At 38.6% G+C, this 9,545-nt stretch overlaps 1 protein-coding gene across 1 annotated transcript; it reads left to right on the top strand.

Moving 5' to 3' along the window:
- The first annotated feature begins 4,865 nt into the window (after positions 1-4,865).
- On the top strand, positions 4,866-5,991 carry LOC122083180. Its single transcript, XM_042650888.1, has 2 exons — positions 4,866-5,421; positions 5,509-5,991. The coding sequence occupies exons 1-2, from the start codon at positions 5,149-5,151 to the stop codon at positions 5,860-5,862; spliced, it is 627 nt and encodes a 208-aa protein (XP_042506822.1). The 5' UTR covers positions 4,866-5,148; the 3' UTR covers positions 5,863-5,991.
- Positions 5,992-9,545: the final 3,554 nt, after the last annotated feature.

The raw sequence follows: 9,545 nt of genomic DNA, 5'->3' as shown, positions 1-9,545 counted from the left end.
CTCAAACCATGATTGACTTTGCTCATTTTACCTGCAACTACCTTCCACCTCGTACTTTGATCACCTTTCTATGCAACCACTCCATCTAACCCTATTGCAATCCCCCATCTCCCCCTTACCCTTACCTCACCCCTCCTATTATTGTCGAAAATTAGCATTGCCCATCACTAGTATCACTTGTCATTGCCGTGTCTCTCTTCCCTAATAACCTTCGATCACAAATTTATGGAAATAACAATTGTCTAGTGCATTTGGTGAGTTGTGGTGGATAAAAATCCAATGCTCACTAGAAGATCTCAAGTTCAAGCCTTCTGACTGTTACCTATCTCTCTCCACACCTATAAAAAAAAAAATTTGTGGGAACCATTAGCTGTCTTGGTAACTAATCCCTAACTCTCTCCTTGCCTAAAAAATAAATAAATAAAAACTGAAAAAAAAAATAAAAAATAAAAAATTGTGGGAACCATTAACTGTCTCGGTAACTGATCGGGAGCTCGTCAAAGACTCAAAGCTATTGAAACGCTATCATCCAAATCGCACCCCTCCCTCATCTTTGAACACAAAGAGTTATCTCAAGGAAGATACTGAAGCCTCTCAAAGAGAAACCCTAGGTCAACGAATTGATTTGTAATAAAAATGAACTTGTCAAAGCTTTAGCTAACTGGTGGAATTAAGAAATCCACCGGGAGAAACTTGTGCAGTTTGATATGTCAAATTTGAGCTTTAACTCTAATCCAAACCGGTGAAACTGGACCAAATCAACTGAAAATGTTCAAACCGATGCTTTATTGGTTTAGGATTAGAGTATTGTTAAACCGGTTGAAAACCATACCACACCAAATATGAAATTTGAATCAAAATTAACCTAACCCAAAACCGATAAGAGAAACAGATAAGGAATCAAACCAAAACTGAACTTTTCCCCCCCTTTTTTTTTTCATCCATTCTCACATCAAATCAAATCAAACGAAGCAAACCAAATCAAACCTGATGTTCCTAGATTGACACTGAGAGGGGGGATGAATCAGTGGTTCCAAAAATTTCCTTGTTTGCAACCCAACAATTAAAACTTCCAATTTTCAAATTCTAGATTGGCCGGGGCAATCCCGTAATTACCAATCACGCAGACAATGACACGTCCACCTCACACCACGATGTGGTTGGGTCTACCTAACAGTGTCCCACCACTCTGCACAACACGCACTTCAAATATACGTAGAAAAATAATTAGGAGACAATAATACCAGATATATGTGGTTCGGTCAAAATGTTTACATCCCCGACGGAATACCCATATAGGGTTTTGTATTTCCTTAATACTCAACTTTTTCAACTGCTACAACGATCTAGGAATACCTATCCCTGCTTCAATTTGAGATACAACTCAGACAAGGACAATAACCCCCACCCTAGACAAGCCCCAACTTGCTAGGTTCACAATTTTAAATCAATAAAATAAAATCCCAACCCCATACATCATTGATCTGGAGCTTCTCAACAATAAACAGACTCTAGAATACAAAAATAGGGATTTCAGTTACCGATTACCTCAGCCTATGTAATCCCGTTGATGATTGCTTGTTTGACTTATAGAAGAAGACTTAAAACATGTTCAAACCATCAACATCTCAGCCTTTTGGATCTCTCTCTCAAGGTTGCTTCTGTCCTTTTCTCTCTTTCTCTCTCTCGGTTTTGCTAGTAATGGAGAGGCTACCCGATTCTAAAAACCAAAAGGTCCTTTTATATTGTTTGTAAATTTGAGCAGCACCCATTCACGTAGAGGAGCAGTCCTATTTGGATCCACCTACTATTTTTCAATTAGAACTCTAAGAACGGCTGTCCATGCTTTAAGAGAATGAAGTCCTTGTTATTTGATGTGAAAATATTCTTCTAACTCCAATGGAATCGGAACAACTTAGCAAACAAATCCTTTTCTAATTCAACTTCTTGACTTTTACTAAAGTTTGAACTGTTTTTTTTTTTTCTTTCTTTCTTTTCTTTTTTTAACTTGTTGTCCATGTTCGGAAGGGAGAAACTAATTTGAAAATTGAACATCTGTCCATATATAGATAAGGATACTTACCTTGTATATCTTCTGTTATACGCACAAGATGAAGTCCCACCTGTAATCAAATTCTGAAATCCTCCTCCCTTTTTCTCTAGAAGCAGCTGAACTATAAGCTGCGCACAAGAATCCCATCTAATCTGGAATTCAGAAATTCTGTAGTCCTTTGTTCTCTAGAATTCCATTAACTACCTCTTTTTTTTTCTAAAAGTATATTGACATAAGTAGGGGTGTCAATCGGTCGGGCCGGGCCGATCTCTGTCGGGCCTAACCGGATTTGGCGGTGTGAAATCCTTGCACCATGAACCCCCGTTTACTTAAACAGGTCTGGGTTTAGAGGGAATGGTACAGTTTGTAATCGAGTCGGTCGGTGTCGGGCTTTAATTGGGTTATCTTAAACAGACCTTAAACGGACTATGGACCTATTTAATTCTAAACGGGCCTACCCTAAATCATTTTTTAAACGGATTAAATTATTGGTTTTAAAACTAATGAAGGATAGCATTCACAATTCCAGAACCATATCCAAGAGAATCATGTTTTTAAAATGTAATATAAGTTACAAGAATTACACTCTTCTTAACAATTGAATGATCCAAGAACATTACAAACCTGAAATTGAATTTTTGATTCATTAATATACATAATACAATGAAAGAAAAAGCCTCCTACTTGGGCATATGTCTTTCCCTTCAATTATTATACTACTTTAGGAGTTGTTTGACTATGTTAGTTTTTTATAGATATTTTGCACATTATGTGTTCAATCTTATTATTTCAATGAAAACCAAGCTGCCTATCTGTGCCAAATGTTTATCTTTTCTCTATGTTGGGCTGTAGTGCATGTTGACATCATCAGTTCACCATGTAATGGGCTGCATTGATCTAATTAAATTAAATTAGACCGGTTCCACTTTGAAATTGAACCAATCGAACTATGTCAACTCTCTTCAATTAACCATGAAACCATTGAACCAATAGTTCTAAAATAGTTGGCAACAATGACAACATTCGATACAATTTCCCAACAGAACCAAACCAAACTGATGGATTAAAATCCTTAGCCCATCCCATTGGTACCACATGGAATGCATCCACTGCCTATTGAACTCACGGCTTGCATCTTAAAGGAAATCAATTAATTTTATATTTAAACTATGATCATTATCATTGTCATCACCATTATCACCACCACCTGCACCAGATCGATACTCAAAACGTAATCTCTTCTGTCATAATTGTCATCACCACAACATCATCATGGTTAACCTAAGGATTTAAGTCATCATCGTCACTACATCTATATTGGTCTTTACTATGCTTTTTTCTTCATGTTGATGATGACTTAGGTATGAATAGTATGGTTCATGCATTCTTATCAATTGACGTACCAAATCAAAATACTGATTTTATGTAGATGAAATAATAAAGCCCATTACATCATTGTAGCCTTTTTGTTTCTTATGAGTGTGTAGGATCCTATAATTTAGATTTTTGAGATCATGCAATAAAAAGAAAAGATTCATTGGTTAACAATATGATTGAGATAGATTGATGTTTTGATAAGATTTCATTTTTAGTTTGATGAATGTTTTGATGTAGTTGGAAGCTTTATCAAAATATCCAAATCAGATCAAGCACTTAAGGTCCTTTTGCTTGTTCACCAAATTCTTTTTTAACTAACGATTGGTTTTCAGGCTATATCGCCTGAGTAGTATTGTGGGCTCATATTGACTCCATAATCACATGGATTGGATCATATCACGGTTGAATGAGAACCATTTAACTTTCATCGAAAGTGGTAAAAAACACTAAACACCCCATATAAGTGACCCAAGGAAGTAAGAGGAGTCAAATTCAGAACCACACACACCATGAGGTAAAGGTCCGTTTCCTCCTATATACATGTTCATATAGAGGAGAAACCTTGTGGTTTGGCAATGAGAACGGCCAAACACAACTACTGTTTTCAGAGGGGCAAGGGCATCTTTTCATAGTTCACTGAAAATATGGATCGTACCTGGGTGTTCCCTACGCCAAACCGGCAGAGTTTTTTTCCCCCTTATCTATATATGGGAACTTTGCCAGGCTGTGTAGCATATGCTAGCACCACCCTTGATTCTATTTCATGTGAGGGTGAGAGAATTCCCTCTCTCGATGGTTCAAAGAATCTTTTCTTTATAGGGAGAGAGTTTCCCACAATCTTATACCACACCAATGAGGGTTTAGAGAATGATAACATCTGCATAGGTCCATATGGTCAAGATAGGAGAGAGAATGTCACTGTGGATTCCACGACTCACTATGTAATAGAGCGTACATTGGAATTTGCACTTTAGCAATGTATGCTTCTTTTTCCACTAAAAGTAATGTTTAAAAATTCCTTTAATTCCTCAACTGTATCATTGTAATATTTTAAAATTGTTTAAAAATTCAATTGTATTTTGACAAATGTTAGTAAATTAAAATTTAAAAAAGGGAAAATTATACCCCCTCCCCTTTATTTTGCCGAAATTACACATGAATCCAATGTTCCATGTAGTTTGAAAGATTCTTACAATTAGGTCCAATCCATTAGTCACCGTAAGATTAGAACAGTTAATTGGTGACGTCACTTAATATCATACATTCTAATCTTCTTGGTTCTCCATTTCAATTTCTTCGTCCTCCTCTGTTCCTTTTTTTTTTTTTTTAATTATTATTATTATTTTTTTATTATTATTTCTAGATGAAATGAGAGAGAGATTCAAGAAGATAAAATAAAGCTTTCCAACAATCAATGAAACCTAAAAAACACTTAACAGAGAACACCAGGGATGGTTTCTTGCTCTTCTTGACAGTTACGCAACTAACACCAGGGATGGGTTTCATTCCAAGCTTCTACATTGCCTTGCTCTGCTTTGACCTTCCACTTGCATCCCCATCTTCTTGTCCCTCAGCATTATCATCATCCTTGTCATCATTTTCATCGTCATCGTCTTCTTCATCATCTTCATCTTCAACCACGGGCTCATCAGGATCGATCTTTTCCTGCTCGAGGTGAGCGGCGAGAAGCTCCTCTTGTGTCTTTGTTGTTTAAAACTATGATTACTCTGTTTTGTTATAATTTCTGTGCTCCTTTCTGTACCAAATCCAGTGGATGTGTTGGTTCTGAGTTTTGCGGATTGGTGGCGGTTGGGATTTCAATGGGTTTTGGGGATTTTGTGTCCAGTAGCACGGAGAGGGACATGGCTGCAAAGGAGAGGATGGTCACTGAGTGGGAGATCACTAACCAGCATGGACACTCACAGCCACAGGAAGATGACTTAATCCAGAGATATCAAGCTCTTGGGATGGAATTTCATGATGCAGTCAGTGTATGTTCCCAATTCTTCTTCTTCTTATAATCTTTCTTTAATCCTGAAAATTTGAATTCCAAATCCATTACTATCAAACTATTTCAGGTAGTGAAGGTGTTCTCCAAATACAAGGACATACTGGTGACGGCCGAGAAACGAATGTTACCACCAGACCAGGCGGAGAAGCCATGGAAGAATGGGCTCATCACCTTCGCGGCTTTCCTCATCTTTCGGAGTTTTTCTCTGTTGTTGTTTATCATACTCCTCCCATTCACTCAGAACGGGTCCATCAAATTCTGGGTTGCTTGTGCCCTGTCCGCCCTAGCTCTAGCCATTCCCAGCTTGGCCAAAGCCAAGATTGCTGGTCAAAACTATGTCCTCTCCATTGCCGGCACCATTTTCAACGGTGTCATTGCTGTTGCTTCCGCTTACTTCATAGGCTGGGCTCTTCTTCAATGAAAACATCCATAGATTTCGGTACTCTACTTTTTTTTGTATGTATTACTGCTACCTTGATTTAGATTTCAAGCAGAGGGTACGAATGAGATCCTCTCTAATAAGGGTAATATGTTCTTTTGTTATTTAAAACTAACAGCATACTCACACCATCAGTACTAGGAAAGGGGGCATAATTCCTTTAAACCCTTGAATCTAGTCTAATTTTGACAAATTATAGGAAAACCCTTTAAAAAATCCCCCATTCATAGTGATAATGCCAATAAGACATGAAGTTATGAACAATGGATTTAAAAACTTAGAAACTAAGGCAAGATGATGGCCCAATCTAGGCGGACATTGAATGGATAATTACGTTATCCAAACTCACTAGTCTAGCCCAGCCCAAACAATCATCAACATAGGACTTAGCCCGGTCCAAATTGTACACATTGCGCATTATAGAAAAACATTTCTACGTACATACTTTCGCTGGGAAACGTCCCCGCCCCTAAAATATTGCAGTCGAGCACCCTAATCCATTGGTGGCTCCCAATGTAGGACTCACGAATCAATCTACCGGTCCGACACCCTCACCGATCCCATATTAGCTAGGATTTGACTCTTCTCCTGAGCGCTCATCGCCCAGGTCGGCCCATAATTATCTGGGAGAGCGTCATGTGTCCTGGTAAAAATCCAACGCTTTGAAAAGAGGCACGGCAAACGAGGTGCTGACAAAGGCACTAAAAGTGAGGTGTTCAAGACCATTAGATCCTCGTCTGGACACGTGGTGCTCGCCCAGATAGTTATGGGCAAGACCTGGGCAATGAGTACTCAGGAGAGGAGCTGGATTGGACAAAGCAAGTAGGTAGTTCTCCAACTCCTCCACCCCCTTACATGTATCAGACAAAGACTTGCACACACTTCAAGGTCCTCCTAATCATTAGATGTGCAATTATCATTAGATGTGCAATGGACAGTTGGAGAGGATCTTAATGCTATTAGTTAGGCCCCCATCTTTGGATTCAGATCCTCTCTAGTGGCACTGAAGATCCAACATGTATCCAATGGCTCAAAGGACCTGGGGGTGTGCACCTATGTGTTGGGTTGCATGCTCAGGTCCGCCTAGTGTTGGATGCATGCATGGATTTGGCTGATGGGGATTCTTTACCATATTAAACATATGAATAACCTTATAGTGTTTAGAATACAAGAATCATCAACAAATCATAAAAGATTAATCATAGGTGTAGTCCCTAAACCAAGAACAATAAAGTATCCCATCTTAAAATACATAACCATATAGATTTACCATATCTATAATAATCAATGTGACAACCATGACATGAACCATAAATGGGAATAAAGAAGTACCTGTGTCCTATGAACATAGATCATGAACCTCTGTCCCATGTGGTTAAACATTACTCCCATGAAGATGACAATGACGAACTACGCAAGTGGAGTCCTTCTACTGAGATCTTCTGCAGTCTCTTACTCTAGGGTTTCCTTTCTTTCTGTGCACTTGTTCTTGTGAGAAAGCCATGCTCCCAAAACCAATATAGGCATTAAGTAAAGTAATGGTTGTAGGGACCGTCAGTATTTTATTTATAATAGAATCCCTAAAACCCTATTCCACTCTCACAATGGAAAGAGCTAGAAGTTTCCTAATCAGAGTGGATCTATAATTGCTTGGGCCCAATGGATCAATCGGTATCAGTTAAGCCCACATAAAAATCCTAATATTGGCTTGTCTCCAATTCTTGATCCATTAGTACGCAACCAATTCTTCACTAATGAGCCTCATCTTTCTTCATTTGGGCCAACGACAGTAGATGAAGCTGCTTGCTTTGTGAAGCACAAGGACGAAGAAGAATCACGCTCTAACATGGAAGCTTCATATGAGAGAGAGAGAGAGAGAGAGAGAGAGAGAGAGAGGTTTGGATAATCCCAAATATAATCCAAATAGTATTAGAGAGTCGCTTCTGATATGAATAAAAGGGCACGAATTCCAGATCGTTCAACCCAATTGAATTATTTTTCTTGACTTTTTCAGTTTAACTGTAAATCAAGTTGGATGGCCTCCTATATTTGTGTGAATTTTTATTTTCTTTTCATTTCTTCTTTAGGTGTGGAGGGGATGTTGGGTTTTGGAAGACTAAAAGAAACTCTGATTAGGAAATAATAATTGGACAGAACATGGATCTAGTTAAAGCTGTGGTTTAGCAGTAGATATTCATAGTTTTGGGTTAACCAGAGCTCAAGTAAGAACGGAAGGATGCTGCTTCAGTTGCAGAGGGTGAATCTCAGAGACGAAGGGGAAGCGAGAATAGAAGAGGGTTTGCAGAATCGAAAATCTCAGTTCGTTTCCTTCTTCAAATCACCCGATTCTTCTTCCTCCTTGTTTTTCTTCGTTTCCTTCTTCTTCACTTGCAAAGTCTCTCCCAGTTAAATAGGGAAGGAAGAGGGTTTCACAACTGTCCCTGATTCTTCTTCTTCCTTGTGCTTCATAGAGCCAGTGGTTTGGGTTTAAACCGTTTTGTGGTTTGGTGATTTGGGAATAAGGGTTTAAAGTTAACAAAACAACTTCATCTACAGCCGTTGGATCTAATGAGGACAGGTGTCACTTATTTGTGAAGAATTGATAGAAAATTGGTGGATTAAGAATTGAAGACGAGCCAAATCGAGCGTGCATCCCGTTCCCACATCATCTACCTAAAAAAAAAAAAAATTGCTATCCCATGACCAAACATTGTTTAAATGTAAAGTTCGTAGCATATTGTATTCCCAATAAACCTATTCACAAAGCTCCCGTTTGTTTGATGAGGTTTTGGAGGGTGGAATTTACATGGTGGAACAATGTAGGGGTGTCAATTGGTTGGGTCCGGTTCGATAGAGTTCAGGCTTTAATCGGACTTCTACTAATCAAACTAATCAGGCCTTAAATGGGTAAGCTCGATCGAGCCTACTGGGCCGAACCTGAAATTGACACCCCTAAAACAATACAACCACTTTTTTTCAATAAATTGTAAATTTCATGTCTATATTTAACTAAAACTAAATAAAAATATAAATCTCCATGTTTCTTTAGTCATTGGTGCACCGAGCACCATGTTTTCTTTTTTCCAACTCCTTTCAAAGTCTCATCAAATTGGTGAGAATCTTGCACTATTCATAGGATTTGTGCAATGATTTTTTTTTCCTTCATCTTTGATCTTACTTTTCAACTGACAATGGCGTTAAAAAGAGATAAAGAACATTAAAAAAGATAAGAGAATGCTACATACTTGTGTAGCCACTGTGTCAACGCATAGACCAATGGGATGTCAGGCAGAAATATTTTCAGCACACGGAGTAGAGGGGCATCATGTTGGTTCCCCTATCGACTGTATGAAGAAAGCCTAAAGTCTTTGTCCAGATCCTGGCTTGATTTGTGAGTGTTCGGCTGCAAAGGGGGATGCTATAAGTAATAAAGTGCGCACCTTCCCTCTCAAGACGTCTTTTGGGGGATTGGCAGCTGCCTTACACTTAAGGTCCAACAAGTGATATCAGAGCAGGTCACGGGTTAGCACAAAGTCTCTGCCCAGATCCCAGCTCGATTCGTTATTGTTCAGCTGTAGATGTGGATGCTATAAGTAATAAAGTGCGCACCTTCCCTCTCAATGCATCTTTTGGGGGATTGGTAATAACAAACAAACAATAGCATT

This window comes from Macadamia integrifolia, chromosome 7, assembly GCF_013358625.1.
Source record: "Macadamia integrifolia cultivar HAES 741 chromosome 7, SCU_Mint_v3, whole genome shotgun sequence".
In the NCBI taxonomy this organism is placed as follows: domain Eukaryota; kingdom Viridiplantae; phylum Streptophyta; class Magnoliopsida; order Proteales; family Proteaceae; genus Macadamia; species Macadamia integrifolia.
This window is presented reverse-complemented; position numbering and strand designations above follow the sequence as displayed.

Bases quoted from the DNA above. Each gene is read 5' to 3' on its own strand.
- LOC122083180 (XM_042650888.1), top strand. From the start codon at position 5,149: ATGATTACTCTGTTTTGTTATAATTTCTGTGCTCCTTTCTGTACCAAA. The intron at 5,422-5,508 runs GTATGTTCCCAA...AAACTATTTCAG, and splicing joins AATTTCATGATGCAGTCAGT to GTAGTGAAGGTGTTCTCCAA.